Source organism: Megalops cyprinoides, chromosome 11 (genome assembly GCF_013368585.1).
Source record: "Megalops cyprinoides isolate fMegCyp1 chromosome 11, fMegCyp1.pri, whole genome shotgun sequence".
NCBI lineage: Eukaryota > Metazoa > Chordata > Actinopteri > Elopiformes > Megalopidae > Megalops > Megalops cyprinoides.
The window spans coordinates 14,727,494-14,752,953 of record NC_050593.1 but is presented as its reverse complement, the minus strand read 5'-3'; the positions used below and the strand labels follow the sequence as shown (position 1 = coordinate 14,752,953).

The 25,460-nt window shown below is 44.0% G+C and overlaps 1 protein-coding gene across 2 annotated transcripts in view; it reads right to left on the bottom strand.

Moving 5' to 3' along the window:
• Nucleotides 1-13,663: 13,663 nt before the first annotated feature.
• Nucleotides 13,664-25,460, bottom strand: part of LOC118785500 (activin receptor type-2A) — a 48,820-nt gene continuing 37,023 nt past the window's right edge. For both annotated transcript variants that reach the window (XM_036540193.1, XM_036540194.1), the window contains 7 exons: nt 21,835-21,978; nt 20,367-20,510; nt 19,767-19,912; nt 19,256-19,370; nt 18,372-18,510; nt 17,155-17,285; nt 13,664-14,875 (listed from right to left, as the gene is read on the bottom strand). In XM_036540193.1, the coding sequence (XP_036396086.1) occupies nt 14,681-14,875; nt 17,155-17,285; nt 18,372-18,510; nt 19,256-19,370; nt 19,767-19,912; nt 20,367-20,510; nt 21,835-21,978 (1,014 nt within the window). In that variant the 3' untranslated portion in view covers nt 13,664-14,680. The remainder of the gene's footprint in view (nt 14,876-17,154; nt 17,286-18,371; nt 18,511-19,255; nt 19,371-19,766; nt 19,913-20,366; nt 20,511-21,834; nt 21,979-25,460) is intronic.

The window sequence follows — 25,460 nt, the reverse complement described above, 5'->3', positions numbered from 1 at the left end:
CCCTCACCTTCTTAGTGTCTCAGAAAACAAAATTTTCTGAGCCACAAAGATATCAAAATACATACAAGTTTGCAGTAGTGAAAGTAATGTTTAATAACAGGAAACTACTATTAAGATTATTCTTGGTTATATGATTACTATATATATCATTATTTTGCTATAATAACTACTATTATTATGGTATTACTATGGAAGGTGGATTATCCCAAACAATTTTCAGAGCATTAGGGCAACTTTACAGAATGTTAACACAAAATGCAAATATGCTATTCATTCAGAAAACTATATGATAGGCAAATTGCTGGGATAATCTCCAGGCACCCAAATGAAACTATACCGGGTCTGATTAAACTACACGTCCTCTCGGACTTTTTTCATACCATACTTTCAGTTGGCCTTTGCTGTGCAGGATCTGCAACTCCTCCTGGACAGACTCCTAATATTATACAGTTTACTTTTCATATCCCAGTCCTTTCCAATCGCAGCTCTAGAGAAATACTGTAAAAATAAATCATCTAGCGAAAGTTCACTTTACATCACGCAACATGCCAATGAATAAGTCTCAATTAACTGCAGTTGTTGAGATCTTACACCATTAGGTGCCTTGACTTTAATATGTTCATATCATGGTATTTCCGCAGGAGTACAGGACATTGCCATTTTTAGTCAGCTTGTTAAGACTATCATGAAATGTGATGGATGACAAAGGGACACTAAAAGGCAGAGCCACTTGCAATACACGTTGTATACCAAAGCATTCACTGTTAATCTTGAAGTAAAATAATATCCTGTGTGCCAACGAGAATTCGTAAAAGCAATCCAGACAAAAGTCACAACAATAAATCCCAGCCCAACTGAGAAATGTCCATAATACCAACAGCAAGAAAATTTCTTTAAAGGCAAATATTATAAGCAAAACTGAAAAAAAAACTGAGTGTCCTTAACCACTTTCTGCAAGCAATCCCTGAAAACATTTTACATCAAAAACTAGCCCAATATATTGATGGCCTCATTCTGCATGACAGTGTAGCTGCCATTCTCTCAGTCGCAATTTCTGAGAGACCTTTCCAACACTTATAATATTATGCAACTTAGAGGCCTGTGGCCTGTGACATATTGGTGATGAAGGTCATGTTGGGATTTCACTGGCAGACTAAGTGAAGAACAATCACAGATCAAGACTGCAGCTTGTGTCAAACCGAAAGCCGCATAAAAGAAGCCAACAACCACCTGTGAACCAATGCCACAACCACGTATTCATTGTTGGTGTCATTTCACAGACACAGAACGCATGAGGTCACCAAATCCGCCGGATTTCAAGAGCTACCCAGTCGCCACGTACGGGCTGTACGCTTATACAGTATACTGATTCATGCAGCTAACTACCAGATAAAAAAAACGCCCAATGATGGTGGTTACACATAAAAAGCACCGCATACCCTTAAGATGGTACAGGGTTTTCAGTAAGACTTCTCTTCAGATGTGATCAAAATACGCACTATAGGCATACAGCGACAATTTGCGCTAAATCACGAACTGCATGGGTGAAAATGTGCAATACGGCGCTTGTGCTCATCTATTCCGCAGCTTGAAACCCCTATCCAAGTTACACACTGAACTGGTGGAGGGCAATAATCTCGCCACAGTGATAGGCAGTGAAAGGGAGCGCAGGAAAATCAAGTCTCCAGAAAATTAATTGCTTAACCAGAGTTGTGTGGCTCAGATGCACCTGGACCAGGGCAGACGTGTTTTAACACAGTGTGCTACCACTCCTTTAGATATTAACTCGCCATGGCTAACGTTACGAACTGTGATGGCATTCAATGACTCCGAAAGAAGAAATCCAAACTGCGAAACAGTTGTCTGGGTCTGGGAGGCCGGTCAGATACGCACCAACGTGAAATGGTTTTTAGACAGACCGTCCTACGCCACATATTAGCTTGGCATATTTTCATTGCAACACTGTAACTGGTTAGCGAAATGACGGTTTGGTACAATTACTAGCCATCTTATTTCATTTAGTATTTTGAGAAGTCAAACTGACAAGACTGCTTGCTACAGTCGTCACTCAACTTCTACCACCTTGCTAACTGCCTAATGTTTGCTAGCTAGGTAGCTAAATTGCATTTAGATAGCCTAGCTAGCAAGCCAAGTGTCAAGTGCGTTGAGTACTATATAGCTAGCCGACGGAGTAGACAGCTAACGTTACGTTTGCGATTTATATTTACGTAAAGCTAATACAGCTACGTAACGTTAGCTATAGCTGGATCTCCATCTAGCTACCTCTGCTAGCTATGTGGCCAGCTAGCTGGGTAGCTACGTACACCCAGCGAGCAGGCTATATTTGTCCATAACCATGCACATCATTCCATAGTTAGCTAGCCAGCTAAACACTAAATAAACCGTTTTGTTGCTCCTGCATTGCAAAACAGCGAGCTCGCTTGCGAACCCCGACACCAGAACATATGAATATGCCTTTTGAGAATGCTAGCTAGCTGGCTAAAGCTAGCTAGCCAGCTTTCCAAGACAAGCTGTGGTAAGAGGAAAAAAAATCAGAATAATAAAATAAAGAAAACTAATAGCGCAGACCTACCTTTGATATCCTTCCATTGAAACAGAGTAAATCACGTCGCGGAAGACCAAAAATAACGAAGTTTTTATTCTATTTGAACTGAGGTCCCTTTCCTCAGATATGTCTCGAACCAGGGCCAAAGCAGAGACACAGGGAGAGGAGAGCAGAGGGGTTGTGTTGCTGAGAAGGAGCAGGGAGACAGAGAAAAGAGGGGCTTTCTGGATTCTTCTCCTTAATATGATAACTTGAGACCCGTTCCCCCCATTTTTCCGTCCCGAGTGAGTTGCTGAAAGACTACGGATGGCAGAACAGCAGACTTAAATTGATTAAAATGAGGTTCTGCCCCTTTAAAAATAAAAATAAAAAGCTACCCCATCAACTGCTGCTGCTAGCTCTCTCTCTGGGCTTGTTGGGATAGAAAGATGGAGCTCTCCATTGCGCCTGCGCCGCAGCCTTGGAGCCTGGAGGAGGAGGGGGGTGTCCCAGTATGCATCTCGAAATGACAGGAAACAAGGGTTGAAACAGAAGGAACTTCCCTCACGTCTGTTTTGGGTTGAGAGTTCAGAGGCAACGCAAGGCTCCGCTCACTTTCTGCCCTTGACAGCAGATCTAAGATCAGGTTAACCCACCCCAAATCCGAACTCCAACCGTTTACTGTAAAATGTTTATTCTAATTCAGGGTCAGCTGCTGAAGGCAGAAACTGTTTTCTTAACCCCGATGTAAGGCTATTCAGACTAACGATCTTCTCTTTGACAGGTAGCAAGCTAGCTAACGTAGCTAACTGCAGCTTCACAAATCTTGAAGGGGAAAGGCCACACAATAAATTCTGATTTTAAAGTGAGCATTTCACAGCGTCATAGCTGGCCCTGTGCTGGCCGAAGCGTGCTCTGCTCATTTTAACATTATGGATAGTACCCTCAGGTATGTTTGATTGTTTAACTAGGCAGTTAGCTAGGTTGCTGTTTAGCTAGCTAATGTTATACAGTATAGAGCAGGTGTGAACCGCAGATGGAAGCAGCTTTTGTACATCCTACCAAAGCATCAAACTGGAGAAGTTATTTAGCTGGCTTGTCATGTTGATTGCTAAGGTAGCCAAGTCATTTTGACTGCGATTCGAGGACGTTAATTGTGTGTAAAACCGCTTGGTTGAGTCCCACAGCCATCATCTCACGGGAAAGTATTTCTCCAGCCCTGGGATGTTGTCACCAGCGGCTACCTGTGACACCAGAGTTGGTTGGAATATACACAAGGTTGTTCATTTAAGTTTCCTCTGTAATAAAGTGCCGTCCTTAATATGTTGAATTTTAGATAACAAAATCATGCTAGTCTTATGAATTTATGAAGTATATAACGCATGCCATCCGCTTCAGGGATGCCAGTGCTCCAGGTGAGCGACTCACATCAACCACTACACGTGTAGCGCCGTCCTGCATGTCGCACAACCGCCTTTGCCAGCATACTCAACACACAGCTGAGATTAAGAGGAGGGGTTTATTCAGCCATTTAAATTGACGAATTGCTACAAGGCCAGGTCGGCACAGCCATGAAATTGCAATAAGTCAGGACCTTAGTTTAACATCACTCCTAAAGGACAGTCTCAGCCACAGCAGAATACCCCTTCAATACGTTTTTCTATATGGTCCAGGGGAAGACTGCCACCTACTGGTTCACCAACAACACACAACTTCAAGCAGTGAAATGGTTTACCCAGTACATCTCCCAGACAAGTACCAAGGCTAGTCCCATTTAGGTTGAGCCATTTGGCAGGATAAGGTTAGATGATGTTACGACTGATTGCACTTGGGTATTCGAGTATCAGGATGTTAACAATGCACACAGTCGTTTTTAATTGTACCTCTTTCAAACATGGACTTTTGCCCAAAAGCAAAAGCATGCTCATCACACTTAAAATGTGTGCAAATGTATATGTTTAATATTGATCTCTGAAAACAATTCATGAGGGAAATGGAAATGCGATCATCATATATTTGAAGACTACCATTAACAATATATATTTTGATTTGGCCTTTCCACACATTAAATATGTAACTTTATTAAGGAAAAATATATTTTCAAAACAATAGCAGTGATATCAGCTGCGGGTACTGAAAATATCAGCATCCAGAGACGGATTCAGTCAATGGCAGTGTCAGTTGGCTCCATTTGTTAAGCAGGAAGGTTTTCAAGGCTAAGGCCTGCTTTGGACACCGCACCTGTTGCCACTGGCACCGCCCGGTGCTAGAGGGCGTCAGGTTGACTGCAGGCTTGAGGCAGAGGGACTCTGGGTAGTGTTACTGACACTGTGGGACACCTGCCGGAGCTGCTGGGGAGAACAGCTGTTTGAGATGAGAGGGACCCATGGGAGCCAGGAAGACAATGTTACGAATGTGCGCTACTGTTACACACCCACCCAACTTCATCTGTTGCTCCCTGTGTAGCCTGCCTCTGTAACTTTGTTTGGGGAAATGCACAATAATCACTGCTTTAATGCTAGTGTAGTGTGTGGTAGTGGTAAGAAGCAGGGTTCATAACTAAAAGGTTTCAGGTTCAGTTCCCAAGTGGAGGACTGGTGTTGTACCCTTGAGCAAGGTACTGATTTAACAGAAATTGCCACGGTTAATATCCAGCACTTGTAAAAATGGCAGGCTATATAAGTCATTCTTGGTAAGAGCATGTGCTAAGCTAATGTACTGCCTCTGGAGTGCCATGATCCAGCAAATATGTTGTGAGGAATGAGATGTGTTGCTCCCTCACTGTAAAGTTACTTGAGAATCTTGGAGTAAATGTGAAAAGAGATTTAGATGACAATGGGGCTGATTGATTGAATTTCTGAGGTGGAACCATACCTGCCAGAAGTGGCTTGATTGAGGACCAAGAAGATGTTTGAAGTGGATTTGGGCAATGGTTGCTTCACTGGTCACTTTTGAATAATTCACCGGATTATAGGTTTAGTGGTAGTGAAAATTTCCCTGATATGCTGTAATATGCTGAAACAAGGAAACAGATTGTATAACATTAATATCTTACAATATCATCTGTATTTTTTTTTTTGTCATATTCCATTTTGAATCTTGCTTAGTTGATTTTATGTCACCATTGAAATGGGAGAAATTTAGCACATAGAATAGTTTTTTTTTTTGAAATCCCCTTTGATAATATCCAATAAGGTCAGTCTCGGCTGTCATTTTGCATGCTCCCATAGCTGGATGTTAATGCTGACCTGTGGCAGGTGATTTAGTTCTCATTTGACCACTGAGCTGCAACCATCATGGCTAATTTAAACCAACGAATGTGTTTTGCTGTAGGGAGCAAGAAATGATTGGCTCAAACCAGGGAATGTTGTGCAGGGAATGCAGCAGTGTTTTGCTAATGATGTGGTTCATGAGGGCTTACTCACAAATGATAAATGACACCCTCGGATATAAAAAAAGAAAACCTGTCAGCGCAACAATTGCATTCAGACTCCAGCATTACTTTACGCTTTGTTTAGATATGGAATATTTACAATCCACATAAGCCAAATGTTCCAATAAACCATAAAAAGTTCTGGGCTGTTAATGTGTAATTGACTGTATCCAGTCCAATCTCTTGAAATGAATATTCTAATACTCTGCATAGAAATATCCTCTGTTTTATGAATGTTGCTTATTAATTTTTATGTGCAGGTAGTCTCTGCAGGAAAACAGAAACACTGTCACTGTATGCCCTCAGGATCTGTTAAGTCTTTAGGTGTGCCTTCAGATATGGCTCCACAGTGTTGCCAACTAATTTCAATATTAAACTCAAAATACATGAGGAAAAAAAAAACTGTGAGAATGACCGATAACTGCCATTTGGAAAGATAAGGTGTTGTGGCCAGAACTCTATAAAAACTGTCTCAGTATGTTTTCTCACTCCTTCAGATTCTATTTTTCCATTAAACAAACAGTGCCATTGGTGTGTTATTACATACGTCTTTGCTGGTCACCCTCCATCTAGAGTGTAACATTGTCAACATAAGGGACAGATGGGACAGCTGGGCTCGGTACCTTCAGAGCTCAGATGGACCTGCACCAGAGCTCCTCCTGCGTTTACTACAATGGAAAATCCATATCTCGCAGCTCTTTTGTGGAGTCATGCGTGTTTGTGGGCTCATTCCCACCCATATTGTGTTAAGTATAATTAGATGTGTGGAGGTAGTGGTCACAACAGTGATTTGGGGCCAAAACTGCACAGATTATACTGCATGCTTTGTCCTACAACTAAACACTGAAGGTTATGCGGTTTTTCCAAGATATCGAGAGAAGGACACCGTCTGGTCAAAAGTGCAGCTCTGTAAGTTCTAGCCATCACTCCACATAGCTGCCAATGTGGAGAAACGAGAAACATTTGCCTTATCAATGGGTGTTGGGACTTCAAGAAGAACTTCAATAGCAAAACACATGCATATTGACCTTGCTAGAATGATTATGTTTAATGGTAACATTTAAAGTAATTTAATGGTTAATGATACTTAACCAAATGATGGAGGAAGCTGGTGAGTGTAACTGTTTTCCATATAGTTGTCAAGACACAAGACATAAGAAGACACTGGAGCAGATAAGCTCTGATTAATATACACATTGATGGAGACAATGCTTCTTGTTTATCCGTCTTGCTAGGAGCCCACATTAGCATGGGAGCACGTGTACTAGCTGTCCAGCCAGCTTACTTCTAAGACAAGGCTTCGGTTACACTAACCCCAGCAGCAGCTCCCCCCCCCAAGCAGTTCCACTCCAAATTGTTGGAGCACACGTAGGTAGCTAGCTGTATTGGGATATTACAAGTATAACACCTGCCAAATTACAGGCTGGCAGCAAATGTTCCATGTTTTAGCTATTGATTAATATTTTGTCAATAGAGTCAGACCATGTGCCCTCTCACAAGCACTGATGGTTGAAGTGGCAAGAATGAAATTCTAAAATCTTAAAATTTCTGGTCACATTGTAGCTGGCATAACAGCTGCATTAAACATTAATAACACATAACACGTGATGTGTATCACTAAAATGCTGTAGCTTCTGTTTTAAGTTATTAACGGAGATGTATCACTGAACATTCACATTAGAGAGATTATGTTCTGTGATCATTGAACAAGCTCTGTAATTGTATGTAAATCATATTCATAATTGTTGAGGTTTGTTAAAATAATTATAATTGTTAACGTGTTTTCCGCTGTGCGTCAGGATGGGGCCTTGAATTGCTGTGAATCTAATGATGATTTATTGCACCTCGCATCTATTTTTGATTTTGGGTGAGACATTTCACAACTGTTCTCCTTTCTTGCTGACTTTAGGCGAGGATAAGTCAGTGGAAGATACTGTACAGTAGCATCCTGTAGCAAAGATGTGAAACCTTTGCACATGCTCCTGGCAAACAGCATTCCACTCCAGCAGAGGTGTTTAAGATGTCACCCAGGATTCATTTCAGGTCTTCTGTTCATCAGAGCTGTTTGGCCTGATGTTTATCTATGAGGGGACTGCTAATTTGTGAAATATTGTTTCCTTATGGTGGAAGCACAATTTACATACAGAAAGAGTTCAGTTTTGTTGTAGAGTTAATGTTTTTAAAGGAGAAAATGAAGGGCTTTCCAGATGATATTCACTTGGGTTAGAAGACATATGTCACCTGAAGAAAGTGTAGAAACTTCATGTGCTCCACTGACACAAAAATGCATCACAAGTCCTGACAGCTTTGGTTTAGCTTTAGCTTAGCCTGGCCTGCCTGTGCATATTATAGATTTAAAATTCCATGGTCATTATTTAATTATGTGATTTATGTAAGTTAATTACAGTAGACCGGGGTGAGGGCACCTTTTGGCATAATGCCAGAAAACAGCTATTTCCCCAACAGGTTTTCACTGCTGTTAAGAGCAGGTGCCCCAAATGACTTACCAAGATCCCAGTCATCTGCATTTGTGTGGCCTCATACGCAACATTCCAATGTAGTGTTTTCCCAGTTACTTTAACTGGGAAAACTGTGCTAGCCAGTAACATGCCTTTTTGTCCATCTGTATGTGTGTGCTTGTTAGGACAAGCTCTGCTGTTCATAGTCAATTTTAGAACTGCACTGTGCTTGTGATATTGGAACAAAGACAGTCAACATGTTCATTGTGTGTGGCTTGATTAGTAAGAAACTGCACCTGTTTTTTTTTTTTAAATACTATTTCATTGCATATCAAGAATGGCACTATGGCATACTTCTTGCAGTATTTCTTTAATTTTCCCATTTTACTACAGTACCTAACTTATCCTTCACAATTCAAGGGATTTACAGAAGGAAAATCTCAGTCAGCCCACAGTTCTGAGAAACCAATTGTTAAGAAGATGAGTCAACAAATTGCTTCAGGACAAGGGAGGAAAAAGCTGTGTTATGCCTCATGTCCATTCACTGCTGTGGCCTGAAGGTCCACGAAAATGTTTTGCTTCCATCTAGTGGATCATAATGGCATTGCAGTTTTTGTTTGCTTTACAGTAAGGAGAGGGTAATTTGTGCCAGAGCTCAAGACTTAATGCAGGAATAGGAATGGGAAATGAGGATATTTCACTTCTCTCTGGAAAGTTGTCCAAATTTGTCTTCACACTTGTAACCTCAGCTCAGCTCATGGAGCAGCACATTTGCCTTCCACAAGGGTGAACAATCTCCACACTGTACAGTAGCTGTAGTAAATGAGATACACGGGTGTGAAAATGTGAGTTACTTGGTACATTTTCAGAGTGTGCATACTTGTACTGACCTGTTTCAGACCTCTGAGCACTTGTATGAGTGGGATCTGATCAGGCCTATGGATGGGTCTATTGAAAAGACAGATGGAGCACCAACTGGTGAGGCTTATGCTGGACTGCGGCCAGATCATGGCCCTCCTACAACAATGCCCACAATTCCATACGAACGTCAAACATGGCTCTGTTTCTGCTTTCCTATGAGCAAATGTGTTAACTTTCAAAGGCATGTGATCCTCTAGTGCAGTAAAAAATGCTTTTTCCAATTGAACACTTTTGCAGTGGCATCTAATTAATTTCCCATTGAATCTTCACTGCTGTTTAGAAGTTCACACCAATTTAAAGTGTGCGCATTTGCATTTAATACTCTTGGATGTGCAGTGCAGGGTTGGATTCATTTCTGCGTAACATGTCATGATGTGATAAAGTATCATGCACAATTTATTATGAATGCTTACTGCAGCTGTTAAGCCATTATTAAGTAGGCTTTATGTGTGATTTATATAGTTGCGCTTCATAATATGACCATTCAACAATTGTAACATTAAGACCATATCTGCATATCTATTGCATTCGGCCCAAAGTCATTGAAACTTTGAGATTCTAATATAAGAGGGATATGACCTGGCAACCATCTCAGAGGCAACCGGCAGCCTGAGTAAAAATAATCCCCAGTAGATCCATGATCATTTCCTAGAGTAGACCTGAGCGTCCCCGGGGCCATAGAAGCCTGCCAGTTCAGATGGAAAATCCCGAGATGCTATCAAGAACACCAAGAAAAAAAAAATGTCATCAAAAGTTATCTAATTTTCTTTATTTCAGACTATTACAGTCACATAATATCTAAAAAAATCTCTGAACAACTACAGGGAAAAAAAATTGTAATTACAGTAAATGTATATTGCCATTAAAAGAATACCACCTTGAGAACATTTGAGGTGACTAGCCACCATACTTTCAAATGGGAAAAAAGAAAATCTGCAAGGATACCAGCCACAAACCAAGCTACCGATTGAATATATACTGGCCCATTATAGCATGAGATGGGTTTACATTAACATTCGTAGTAGAGGTGGACACCACAGGTTATGACCATCACCCAAGATCAGTCCTCTCAATGAAACATTATTAGCTGGACAATTTCACCCCCCAAGTAACTGTGAATGTATATACTCAGTGACATACAACTACAGCTGTACAATGTCTGAAAATGTCATATTTATAATGGGTAGTTTAAAAGGTCACATTTTAGATTTTTTCACTTTTTCCACCCAATATTAACTTCCAAGTAAATCCAAACAATATAACTATTTTTTTAGTTATACGTCTGAATGATAATATGCAAAATACTGTGTAGGTAATATGATAAAGAGTAGGTTGTCATATAATAAATAAATATCTAAACAGTGCTGAAGCTACCCAGAGTAATATTCTTTTACATATGTGAAGCCACTACACAGCACAAGAACTTGCAGTATTGTGACAACTGAGGGGAAAAAAAAACAGCAGAAAGCTACCGCCATCTAGTGGACTTTAGAATTACAGTTTCAAAAATGGTGCGTATTTACACCTGCAGGAAGCACCACATCAAGTCACTTGTTAGTTGATAACTTCAATGTGGTGATCCATCTTGGGGATGAGAGGAATAATCTTTATCTGTTTATTACCGTGGTAAGTTCTACTTTGTGGTTGTATGATTACATAATTCTGTACATTTTTGAATAGCAGGCCAATTACATATTTTACAGACGTTTGCATATATTTGCCATTTCTTGTCATATTCATTAAGTTACCCAGGATAAGGGTATATAATGAATGAGAAATATACGCTCACTGACAATGCAGTCTATTCAAATTCAATTGGAAAAATATTCTCTTGGGCTCATTATCTAACATGATAATTTCAGTATTTTACTTCCTTTATAGTTGTGTTAAGCAGCACACAAGTCACAATTCCAAGTGTGCCTACGCACATCAGTGTCACAAACATAGCAGTTATACAGCTAACTACATAACAAACCAAAATGTGACAACCAGGGCATTCTATTAGCTCTTAAACAGTGAATCGTAGAGACCAAGCAGAGCAGTCACTATACTTTATTTTAGGGGGGAATAGCATACAATTTATCTGTACAATATTTAACAATCACTTCCAACCAGGCCTCTGAAACTGTTAAATACTTGCAAAACAATAAAAAAAATGGCAAGTTTGACAGTAGTACAGTTGTCTGTGCCCAAGACACACAGAACATCGGTAGCTAGAGAGAATCCAAGCTAACACGGTTTAGCAGTATTAGCTTTCTGGCATAATCGAGAGGTAATGTGTGTCACTTTAACTGAAACTGCTTTGTAGAAAACACTGCTGGTCAAATCCCATTAAACGTTCTCACCATGCTGCTGAACCATTGTACCAATGTTACGTTGTTGTTACAATGCCTCAGCGATACGGTGAGAAGGTTACGCATTAGCTGAGATGTCTGAGGTAAACAATGTGTCAATCCAGGGTGTCATTTGTAGTGTCTTAATGGAAAAGGATAGGTGGACTTTGGGCCTTGACATAAATTAGTACAATTAAAAATATAGATATACAAAATAACAATAAAATCTTATTTTGGAATAATTACTTTATGAAGGATTTTTTTTTTTGCTTTGTGATATAAAATGGCAAAACAACCTCATGCTAAATTCACAATCTAAAAACGACATTCATATTTACATACTGTGCATTTCCATGAAGTCTGCAGCCAATGATCAGAGGAGGGATTTGGCTTTTTTATTAACGGGAAAAAAGAATAAAAGTATTCCTTGGAGAATAAAAGCGCAGACCTGAAACACAGTAACAAGAAGGGATCTGAGCTCTGTAGGTGGAAACATCTGTACAGCAATAGGTGAGGACTGGTGTCGACTGAGACGTCTTTCGTATTTCCAAAAAAAAAAAAAAAAAAAGAAAGGGGGGGGGGGGGGGGTTTGGGGGAGACAAATGACACCCAAACAATACAAGCAACCCCCTCCTGGGCGGGGGGGTTCCGGTTTCACATGGCTACATTCATTTTTCTTTAGCACAAGGACAAAAAACAGTGAAGGATGCGGGTGGCAGGTGCACACAACAAGATTGCATATGTGCCGGTCCCTCCCCTCCCTGCTCGGAGACTGGTGACTAGTTTTGCCATTCCACGTTCCCCCACCTCCCACACGCTAGACGGAGATCTGCTCGTGAAATGAGAGGTGCAGAAAGCTGCGAAGGTCCGGTGTGGAAAGGTCTTTACAGTAGTGAAAAAAATGATCTGAGCTGAGGTTGGCCACCCCCCCCCCCCCCCTCCCCCCCACCTCTTACTGGGGCAGGAGCACCAGGTCGACACCAGAGGGGGAGGCCTCTTGGGAGCCGTAGAGGAGCATTCCTGTACAGCGTACAGTGAAGTTGGCACCTGCCCCTTTGAGTTAACGCTCTGGCCCCTCGATAGTCTGTAAATAAATAAAACACGTTTTAAAAATGCTACAGTTGTGTAAAAGTTGCCCGCGCCGAGGCAACGTTACTGTACCTCCACTGATTGCATATAATTAATTTAGTAAAGCATAGTACTGTATCCCTGAACGTTGTTGCAGCTCCTGTTTTTAAAAAGACAACACAGGACATGTCCAAGAGGAGAGCGAATACAAAGGTTAGCATAACTCCTGCACCAGCTGACTTCCAGGACAATGCTTCGGCCAATCGCTGCAATCGAGTTACGCTCAGCTCTGACCACATGGCTACAGTGTGTTCATTTATAGCTACCAATACTCTGCCATCCTTTTTTTTCCCCACCTGCCAGAGGCTGACGCAGTCTGTGGCTTGTGTCCTATTCCACAGGGCCTAACACAACACCACTCCATCCGTGTTGAGGATTTTGCTGTAAATAATGGCACCAGGATGAGAGAGGGAGAGAAGTCACTTGTGGCTCAAAGCAGAGAGAGGGGTTTCTAGAAAGGAAGCTTCCTGAGGTGTGTGGATACACTGATACGGGTACAGCAGAGAGAGCAACATACAGAGAGAGAGAGAGAGAGAGAGAGAGAGAGAGAGAGAGAGAGAGAGGAAAACACGTGTCCATCAAACGGAATCAACAGGTTTCAGCCTCAGATACCAGACTCGTAACTCACAGAGGGGCATTAAAAAAAAAATAAATTAAAAAAGGCATGCGTATATCCTTAAATATTCCATAGACACAGCAAACCTAAATAGGGAAGTGCTTTAAAATGTTTCTGAAGTCCAAATTTTTAGGGTTTCTTTCTCACTATATTTTTAAAGGAAAAAAAATTATAAACAAAAATAATAATTAAACAATTAAAGAACAATTACTTTTAAAAACAGCAGGGCAAAAACAATAATACACAAAACATTTAAAGGAAAAAAAAATAAACAAGGCAGAAACTCCGGTGTATAAATGGCCATCATCTCTTGGCATACTCCGTTATAAATGCTGTTGTCATCTGTTTTTTTTTCTTTTTTTTTCTTATTTAAAATGCATCAATACCAAACAGATGTCATCCGATCATTTTGGATTGTTTTTAGCGTTAAAGAAAACTTGTTATTCGTCAGAGGTGGAACTGAGGTATACCTTGTTGAGGGAGGTTTATGGTTATTTAAAGTAATGCTTGGAAGTGAATCCCAACAAAGAACCTTGATTACCATGTTTTTTTTCTCATTGATATATGTACAGCAGCAGAACACTACACATTCAGAAGCCGTTTCTTATTGGCATTACAATAGTCAGTTATATAAACACAAAAACAACATTGCATTTAAAAACAAGTTGCCCTTTTTATACTGAAATGAAATGAACTGTGTGGGGTCTCAGTCTTTTTTTATTATTTTTTTTTTCTTCTTTCTTAGAAAAACTAGCAGAAGTCCATTAGAGGAAGTCCTTTTTTGTCTTCAATACAAAAGAAAAATACCTGCCCAAAGTCTGATTCAAATGACAATGACCTGTTGCCAAGCAGACAATGTTTCTACTTTTAGTGTCTTCCTGTGAAGGATCCTGATTTGAATGACGTAAGTATCGTCTCTCTGGCTTACCGCTGGAGCCAGGTGTATGTCTTCAGGCACACATGTAACTAAATGTAGTTGGCAGAAACCAAGTCTGGGTGCAGATATTCCTGAACGTGGGCAGCCATGTCCTCTGTACACAAACAGCGCAACGTGCCTCCGGGAGGATCCGGATGGATCCGGCTGGATCCGGCTGGGTCCGGCTCAGCAGCTCCGGAGACAAGCTCCCGTCGGTCACCGCGTTCGTTTTTGTTTTTTCGTTTCTTTTTTAATTATTTTTTTTTTTTACCCCCTCCGCTGGGGCGCCGAGCGGCCCCCACCCCCCCCCCGCGTCACCGCCACGGCCATCATAAGCTGGACTCTTTGGGCGGGAAGTCCACATTGGTCACCATGGTGACGACGGTGACGATCTCCTCGGGGGCGATGACGTTGGTCTGCCGCTGCATCTGGATGACGCGCTCCTCCACGCAGCCAGCGGAGAGCCGCGCCTCCGCCTCGTGATCCCAGCACTCCTCGATGGTCTCGCACAGCATGGCCAGGCCCTGCGGGGGGGGAGGTGCACAGCGGTTACGCTTACACTGCATCTCCAGGCCTCACGCTCCCCCTTCCCATCACTGCTACAGAACTCTCACGCCCCGCGTTTCAGTCAAACCCACATACCACAACAGCGAAAACCTCACTGCACACCCTGAGCATTATTACCTTTAACTGCAAAACAACCCCAGTACCCATTTGACCTGCGGTTGGGCATTTAGTTTCTGATACGTGACAGCCCAATTTACACCCCATTAGCTACAGAATGAGCTACTAATAAGGAAAAGTGGTTTAAAAAGTGGTGAAATATGACCCTCGCTTTTTGATACATCAATAAATGCATTCAACTGAATTACCAATAATTTTGTCTGTAATGGATAGCATTATTATAAGAAATTTGAAGTTTATCTTCATCTATCTGTTTGTCTGAGGGTTCATTAAAACACGAGCTCGTTACGAGATCATTAAAACATCCTTGGAGCCTTACTCAATAATAATAGAAATTCATTTTAGCACCTACCAAAACATTTTGAAGAATGTAAAACTTAACTTTGGTGATACAGTGACACTTTTTTTTAAATGATAAAGTCACTCCTTCCTGATTGTTCAGTGAAAATACCTGAGAGATTAGACTTTAGCAAGCTTCTCCTCTGAGCGTGGATTGTAACTGCACCCTGATTCATTACCGCACAGTAATATGACACTCTTTTGGCTTACTTATGTCTGCTGACAGTTAGATGAAGAAAAAACCTGTACTTAAAGAGAGGAATGGAGGACATCACCATGCTGAAAAGCAGTAAAAACAGCTTTTTAAAAAACCCATCCTGACCCTCAAATGAGGGGAAAAAAACTCAACACTGATTCCAGACAGATACTGTGGTTACTGTCTAGACAGTGGGATGACTGTGGCCACAAATACAGTATCATTTACAAAGATTCTCAGAGCATTGCTTTCCTCACAACAGTACATCCACAGTGCAACGTACAGTAACCTGCACAAATATGGACATCAGAGGTCAAATCTGACCAGTTCCCTAAATACCTAACCATGTGTTTCTGTACGCACTCTCTCCGTACTGACCATGTGTTTCTGCCTGCACTCTCTCAGTACTGACTGTGTTTCTGCCTGCACTCTCTCAGTACTGACTGTGTTTCTGCCTGCACTCTCTCAATACTGACTGTGTGTTTCTGTATGCACTCCCTCAGTACTGACCGTGTGTTTCTGTACGCACTCTCTCCGTACTGACCGTGTGTTTCTGCCTGCACTCTCTCAGTACTGACCGTGTGTTTCTGTATGCACTCCCTCAGTACTGATCGTGTGTTTCTGCCTGCACTCCCTCAGTACTGACCGTGTGTTTCTGCCTGCACTCTCTCAGTACTGACCGTGTGTTTCTGCCTGCACTCCCTCAGTACTGACCGTGTGTTTCTGCCTGCACTCTCTCAGTACTGACCGTGTGTTTCTGCCTGCACTCTCTCAGTACTGACCGTGTGTTTCTGCCTGCACTCTCAATACTGACCGTGTGTTTCTGTATGCACTCTCTCAGTACTGACCGTGTGCTTCTGCCTGCACTCTCTCAGTACTGACTGTTTCTGTATGCACTCTCTCAGTACTGACCGTGTGTTTCCGCCTGCACTCCCTCAGTACTGACCGTGTGTTTCTGCCTGCACTCTCTCAGTACTGACCGTGTGTTTCCGCCTGCACTCCCTCAGTACTGACCGTGTGTTTCTGCCTGCACTCTCTCAGTACTGACCGTGTGTTTCTGCCTGCACTCTCTCAGTACTGACCGTGTGTTTCTGTACGCACTCTCTCAGTACTGACCGTGTGTTTCTGCCTGCACTCTCTCAGTACTGACCGTGTGTTTCTGCCTGCACTCTCTCAGTACTGACCGTGTGTTTCTGTATGCACTCCCTCAGTACTGACCGTGTGTTTCTGTACGCACTCTCTCAGTACTGACCGTGTGTTTCTGCCTGCACTCTCTCAGTACTGACCGTGTGTTTCTGCCTGCACTCTCTCAGTACTGACCGTGTGTTTCTGCCTGCACTCTCTCAGTACTGACTGTTTCTGTATGCACTCTCTCAGTACTGACCGTGTGTTTCTGCCTGCACTCTCTCAGTACTGACCGTGTGTTTCTGCCTGCACTCTCTCAGTACTGACCGTGTGTTTCTGCCTGCACTCCCTCAGTACTGACCGTGTGTTTCTGCCTGCACTCTCTCAGTACTGACTGTGTTTCCGCCTGCACTCCCTCAGTACTGACTGTGTTTCCGCCTGCACTCTCTCAGTACTCACTGCGTGTTTCTGCCAGCACTCCCTCAGCGTCGGCCGCAGCTTCTTGTGGACGACCACCTCCTGCATGTCTTCCAGGGATGGGTGCTGGCCCACCTCTTCCTCAAAAGGCAGCATATGCTCATCCACGGGGCCTGGGAACAGAGGGGCATGTAGTGAACCCCTGCTGTGGGGTTCAGTGCGCTCACAGCCCGCAGTGATGCACACGTATACCGCAAATGATGCAGCATCTCCTACTGGGCCTGCTGCACACCTGCTGGAGCGGAGAGCCCGTTTTTTTAAACCCGCAGCAGAGGTGTGAATCTAGAACCTGGGGGCCCGAGTGTGGGGACGCACTGTCTTTCAGGCTCTTTTCGTGGGCATCACATTCAGCTCTGTGTGATACCTGCTTCATTAGATGCGCCATCAGTTCGCATCAAGATCGCCGTCACTGACCTTTCTTAGAAATCAGAGGGCCACCATGTACCTGATACAGGTGAACAAGTCAAGATCCAGTAGGATCCACACTCATTACGGAACAGAGGAATCGCGCCTGTTCCATTAACTTATCAGCATGGTCCGAGACCATTAATAAGTATTGGCCTGAGGCACAGCTCTGCAGGTGAACTGATAATTATATCCTGCTGTTGCTGGCCGGCTGTATGGGGTTGTACTGTTGGCTGTATTCCTGTGATCAGAAGGACCCCTGGTGGACCAATGGAGGACTACAGCCACATTGCTTTGCCAATCATCTGAAAAAGCTCCCACAACACTGTATGAATACATAGAGTACCAGTCAAAGGTTTGGACACACCTGAATAAAATAATGGGAAACATGCATTCAAAGACATTTTGATCTAACAACTTATGCTCAAATGCTTGAAATTTAATACTTAGACAAATATAAACAGTGAAGTTGAGCCTGTGTGTGAATCTATTTCCTTTAATTTATAAATTTTTTTGGCTACTTTGAAGAGTCTGAAATATAAGATAGTTTTGTTTAACACTTTTTTGGTCACTGCATAATTTGTGTTATTTCATAGTTTTGATGTCTTTATTTTTACCATTTTCCACAATTCAGAGTAATAGTAAAGAATAAAAGTCATGTCCAAACTTTTGACTGGTATTGTACATCCTTTTATGCACTAGAAGTGTGGTAGTCAAGGTTGCTTTCCCCCTTGCTGTAGCCCCGGACAGGACAGCGGAAGCGTCTGTGTGCCGCTGGGTTTGGCCGGTCTTACCGTCGGCCGCAGTGCAGCGGGCCGCCAGCTCCCACAGCACCAGCCCCACGGCGTACATGTCTATCCTCAGGAAGGCGTCGCGCTGGAAGTTGATGGCCCCCTCCAGGACCTCCGGAGCCATGTACCGGCGGGTGCCCACCTGCAAGCGCCAGAGGGATTCACCGATATCAGGTATGTACTCGTACAGTCGAGTCCCGAGTCTCCTGCTGATCAGCTAACACCAGGCTCTGCTCAGCTCATTTTCAGTACAGTGTATTTGCTGCCTCCCACATGTCTGTGTCTCTCCTGGGTTCATCAGGCTCAGGCCACCAACAGTCACTTCCACACACGCAGCATCTGTTCAATCCCCTGTACTCCACAAGGTACCGCTGCCACGGTCTGCTCTAGGGCTCAACCATAGATTCGGGCAAGCACCTTTTCCTGCTGCTTGCTGTAACAGTGCATAAGCCCCCGAAAACATTAAAAAGGTGGAGTGACCTATAAACTGCTTTGTTTTGTGGGGTTTCAGACAAAATTCCAACAAAATGTAGAGGTTTATTTCCCACTCCTCCTTTCTTACATCACTATACACTACATAGTACAGCAGTGTGAGTGTTGAATCCTCTTGACCATTCTCCAAACGGGCAGCAGTGTAGCATAATGGTAAGTAGCAGGGCTCCAAACCAAAGGGTGCTGCTTTGATTCCCCTCTGGGGCACTGCTGCTCTAGCCTTGGGCAAAGTACTTGACCCAGGATTGCCTCAGTAAATATCCTGCTATATAAATGGACAGAACTGTAACCTATGTAAGTCTCTGTGGATACGAGCGTCTGCTAAAAGACAACAGTGTGAGGTAATGTGAGGTAATTACTCTTGTGTAGATACAGTTGTGTTGTGGTGGGCTCACCTGCCCGTGTGTGTCGCCGGCAGACTTCCCCGCCTCGAACTTCAGAGCCAGGCCGAAGTCAGCGATGCAGGCCGTCAGGTTGCTCTTCAGCAGCACATTCTTGCTCTTGATGTCCCTGCCGTGCGGAGGGGCGAGAGTGACACGTGAATGAGAGAGAGGAGGGAGAGAGGGAGGGGAGGGAGGACGGGCGAAGTAGGACACCGTAACTGCATCTGCATATTCCAGGGGAGACGCGCTCTCGAGGATGGGAGGAATACATTACTCGACTGCGGGGATGAAGCGGGGAGGTGAACATCATTTATCATTCATAATGAAGCGTGCTGTCAGATGACATTAGCCGAGAGGTGGGCCCCGCAGCTCTTAGGGAAAATGCTTCTCCCCGGAGACGGCCATAAATAATGCAGCCCGCGGCGGAAGCCAGACGCGGAATGACAGACGTCTGGGAGTGGACGGACCGCCAGGACGCGTGGCAGAGGACACGCGAGTCACGGAGCGGCCGGCGGGCGCTCACCTGTGGGCGATGGCGGGCTTGTGGCCGTCCTTCAGGCCGGGGATGTCCTCGTGGAGGTAGGCCAGGCCTCTGGCCATCGTCTGGGCGATGTGGCACAGCTCGTTCCAAGACACCACGTTGGCCTTCAGGTAATCAGTCAGAGAACCCTGGAAGAGATTCACCTTTACTAACACAGAGCTAAAACCAGCACCAAATAATCCCTACAAGTCACTCTGACCCATTCTATTTTCAACCACTATACTACTTGTAGTTGAGCCTTTTAACCACTGGAGGGCACACCTAGCAAGTATTCTCCAGTTGGGCTGCATAGACATTTTCAGTACAGTGCGTTTCCTGCTACACAAACACTTTGTGCTCTGAAAAGCATTTCACTACAAGAATTCCATTAGGAAAAGACCTCAGCTGACTTCCAAAGGAAGGTGATTGTGTGACCAAAGAGTAATTACCTTCTGACAGTAGTGTCCTTGTGGAGAAAAGGCATTTCCTATATATTATGTGCAAAGAGACAGGTATTTTCTTGTGGAATGTTTTACATTAATAAGTCTCAGGTAGAGGACTCAGAAGTCAACCTTGGCCTGCTAGCAGGGCCGCAGTGGTTACCTTCTCGTGGTAAGCAGTGATAAGCCACAGCTCTACGTCCATGTTGGTGCCCCTCTTCTCAGCGCCGATGAAGTGCAGGATGTTCTCGTGCTTCATCCCGCTCAAGCTGTAGATCTCGTACTCGTTCTGCCAGGACTGTTTATCCTGGGGACAGGGCGTGTGTGAGAGAAACACCATGAGCACACACGGAAGGAGAGGACGCGGCCCCGCTGACCTGCAACACCACAGCTTCACAGTGTAGGACACGATTTCAAACAGCGCGACCACGTCCTGCAACTTCCTGCTTCTCCTGTTAAAAACGCCTACAGCCGGCTGAGACAGGCTCAGTCACATTTGCTGCTTTGGACTGTTTTGATCGAATCGTTGGCTTTTGAACCAAGAAGCCAACAAGTCTGAGCGGAAGAGGAAGAACAGGGCTGAACTGGGTGGCAGTGTAGCATAGTGGTTAAGGAGCAGGACTTGTAACCGAAAGGTTGCCGGTTCGATCCCCGCTAGGACACTGCTGCTGTACCCTTGGGCAAGGTACTTAACCCACAATTGCCTCAGTAAAATATCCAGCTGTATAAATGGATAACATTGTAAAGAACTGTAACCTATGTAAGTCGCTTTGGATAAAAGCGTCTGCTAAATGAATAAATGTAAATGTAAAACTGCACCATGCCCTGCTGAGTGAACATGGGCGTGCTGTAGTGTGGCGTAGTGGTAAGGAGAAAGACTTGTAACCGAAAGGTTGCTGGTTCAATTCCCCAATGGGGCACTGCTGCTGTACCCTTAGGCTAGGTACTTAACCCACAACTGCCTCAGTAAATATCCAGTTTTATAAATGGATAAAAAACTGTGAGATATGCAAGCCAGATAAAAGTGTCTGCTAAATGAAAATAATCTAATCATGGTTTACAGCACTGCTGGTGGATGGAGTAGACACCTCTCAAATTCATGCAAAGAAGCCTGTATTTGCAGTGATGCAGGCTGTCCTGTGGTAACTTCAGTGCTGGGAGGTTAAAGTCGAGTGTCTGGCCATATAAAGACAGAGTAGCCTCATGTGCTGTGACAGACATGTCAGTAAAAGGCCCAGAAACAACAGGAGAAACATGAAAAAGAAGGTGATAAAAAGTTCTCACTTTCTCACTCCTCCTTTGTGCGGTGACAGTTTTATGATGTTTACAATAATGACATGTAACCTTTCTCAGAGGGACAAAAAATCCCTTGAGCCTTTGGGTGACCAGCACTTATTGGATTAGTTTTAATGTTGATCATTACACAACAGGCAGCATTATTCTGCAAGCAAGCACAGTATTGTTTTGCCTCTCTAACTGTCTAAACCATTCTATCCCCTCAGACATTATTTAATAGCAGATTTACACAGAATTTGATCAGAAATGCTTCCAGTCTTCTCCATTACATCGTTGTACTCTTTTATGTGGTCTGTCACCGTCCTGAAAAGTAACAGGGGATATATGGCAGATACCTGAATAGGGAAAATCTTGACAGCCACGTAGTCATTGAGTAGCTGTGCCTTCCACACGCAACCAAAGCGCCCCCTGGCTTTTATCTCCAGCAACTGCAGCGGCTTCTGCCCGAGGATGGGAGAGGGAGGTGTTGGGCCTGGATCCTTGAAGGCAAAGAAAACAGCACCAATCAATCAACCAATCAATCAATCCATCCATCAATCCATCAAATGTTATTTCAACACAAACAAACTGTCACAGACTGCTTCACTAATCGCATTCCAAATATTTCAGAAAATGTCCTCTGGGAACACCTGAAATCACATCGTAAGATATACTTGATCTGAGTGGAAGAAAAACCATAGCAAAAAAAAAAAAAACTTCAAGTGTCAACAAAGCCCGATCCAGCGGGCTGCTCACCCTCTCCAGGACACAGAGGTGTGGCTTGATCAGAAACCAGGGTTTGGGCTGTATGGGAATCCCATCATAAAGCCCTAGAAGCTCTGCACTGCCATTCAACTGATCCATTTCTGTTACCGAGTTTACTCCAAAGGAGGTCTCAGTTCAAGCATTTCACTCTATTTACTGTAAACAGACCTTTCAAACTGCTATGGACCCCCCCCCCCCCCCCCCCCCCCCGCATAGCTACTGGATAGCTTCTCAATTGGGGTCAACCGCACACAGCTTTACAAACAGCACTGGTGGTTCCAGCACAACCTTTACCATGCAGTTTCCCGGATGACAATGACAGGATGAAGGAGAAAGGAACGCTGATGCAATGATACTCTCTAAGACAGACCCGTGCAACAGTGGCAAGGTGCGTCCACCAGACTCCACAGACATTAAACAAGCAATGGAAAGTCTATGAGCCGTTATCTGAGGGGGTTTCAGGGTAATGCCCTTTGCAGCCACACTGAGAAGGAATGAGAAACTCGCGTCCAGAGATGCAGCAGAGGAGTGCACAGCATATTTCACCATGAAGGCTGGAGGGAGTGTCCTGCACATGCCTTTCAGTGTTAATCAGCTGGGGACAGGGACAGCTACTACGGGCCTAATGTCACTGCATTAATACTGGGCTAATGTCACTGCAATTCCTCTATTTTGGGATTTCAAAAAAAATAAATAAATAAAAAAAGGAGAGCTGACAACGTATAGGATTCTAGGCAGCATTCTTTCATGTTGGGAACTATTGTTGACAATGTATAAACTTACTGGAACTGCGTCACGTATCCAGACGCCGGCAGACATACATACATTTCACCAGCGACAAACCAAACAAATTCGTCACACCTTTTCCTTTTCCCGCAGCGAAGCGACAGATCAGAACGTGACGGGTTAGAACTCGAACGGCATGCGCGAAAGCGCTGGGAGCGCTGCCCCGTGGCAGCCGTGCGCCGCTCCGCTGCGAGGGTGTGCCGCGTCTGCGTCTCGCAGCTCCTCAAAGTGCCCAGCTGGCGTTCCGCGCGGGAACGGCGCGCTGAAACCCGGAATGCCGCGGCGCGAGTGAGCTGAAGGCGAGGCTGGCGCTGCCGGCACCGAACGCGCCTGGCAACCGTCGGTTTGCGCCGGTTTGGACGCGGCATGCCGGAACGATTTTCGCACCTCCGTGTTTGATCGTCTTTCTGGTTCGCACTGAGAGAATGCCATTTTCAAGGAAACTAAGGAGATAAGCGAAAATGAAACGTGTTCAGGAACGCAAAAATGACACGTGAGAGACAGAGTGAGGGACTGTAACAGTATGAATATGACCTCTCTCCTGGTGCACGGGTATGTTTCTGTGTGTGTGTGTGTGTGTGTGTGTGTGTGTGTGTGTGTGTGTGTGTGTGTGTGTGTGTGTGTGTGTGTGTGTGTGTGTGTGTGTGTGTGCCTGCCTTGTCTCTTCTGCATGGGACATCTGCTAGGCTTTGCTACACCAGAGCCCTGCATCCTTCTTGGCCCACATCTGTAATGCTCCCGTATTTCAGTGCCCTTCTCAAAATGCCTTTCTCTTTCACTCTTTAACATTCAGATTTCAGAACGTACAAGTGCATTAGACTGCTGTATAAAAGGAGTGTTCAATCAAATCCACGATAATTAAATCCAGAAGTCTATGCCACTCTCCATTCAGAAAAGAATACAACCATTCAACAGAAAAGATATTAATGAACCAAGTGTAAGACATCAAGAGAGACACATCTAAGGTGGTATGGAGCAGGCCCAAAACAAACGGCAAAGTCAGCTAGCACGCAGGTTTCCACGTGTGCGCTCCCGGAGTGAGAGAGCACAAAAAGATGGACATAACCGGACGGTACGACAGCAAGAAGAAAGGAAAGAGCAGAGCAGGTGTAGGAGATGGAGTGGGCCAGCTTACACAGCAGCCATGACATTGCTCAGGGTCAGGGCCATAAGCAGACAATGCTACACGCTTACAATTTTGTTTTGTGAAGTTTATTAAACCAATGCAATTATTAAACCAATGCAGAGTCACAAAAACTAAATTAAACACTCTGAATTTCTTTATTCTTTTTGTGGAAGTGTCCTGTACTACTAACACACGGATGTTACTGTATTAGAATATGATATAAAGTTACAGTGCGTTCTCAGAGTGTAAAACAAGACGGTTGTTTCTGGGCAATTTCTAATGCTTATATGCGCATATTAAGATGCAAACACTGGCATGGTGTGAAGCACAGGTTATTCATCTCTGTGTGTGGAAGTGGGATGCAGGTGATCAGACTAAGGGTTATTTACAATCCAGACTCCAAAGCTTTCTGTACCCAATAGTGATTGGCCCAAGCACAAGGGTGTGTTCTTTCACCACTGTTGTGTGTGTTGGACAACTGTTAACCCAAGACAACTGCTGACAACAAACTTGGATCTGATACCTTTCCCCCCCCCACTCAGGAAACATTTTAAGGTGGATAAAACATGGTTCTCTTTAATAGGTCATTTACTCATTCGGTTATAGCCTTCGTCATAGTAGAGTAGCCTCTATCAAAATCAAAAATAAACCGAGCTGGATGCTGAGACTGTGCTATAATATGCAGCAGCTGGAGTGCATCTAACCAGCGTTCTCCAGTTACCTCAGAGGCAGATGCCTAACTGCAATCAGCATTTTAAATCAGGACACAGCTTAAGCCATGAGCTGAAGGGATTCCATGGGGGGGGTGGATCTGTAATTTTACTATGAAATGGCTATGTGATTTCTGTGTAAATTCTATGTAATTGTCTATGTGAATTGATTTAGCGGATTTAAGCTGACATGCTGCAAAGTAAATTGCCCGTCGGGGCATTAAAGATTTACTCTACTGTGTTGTAATTCTATTATGGGTCTGAAGGCAAAAACCGACGCGTTACTCATATCTGAAAGATCAGCCAGTTTCTTGTGAAAAATATCCAAGGCCAGCAGCGCATTGGGGGAGGGGACCTGAATAAGCAGTTTCCCCACAATTCAGTGGGGTGACGGAGGAGGGGCTGTCTTGGTGGGGAAAAAGCTGAGGGTGTGGCGGACTGTCTCGGTGGGTGGGGTCGGGGGGGGGGGGGGGGGGGGGGTACGTGCTTAAGCTTTCCGTGTTTGCCAGCTTTGTTCCCAACCCCATCTGTCATTCAGTGTCACTGAATCCCATCTGTAACCATGGGAACCGGCGGGACGCTTGAATTACACTTT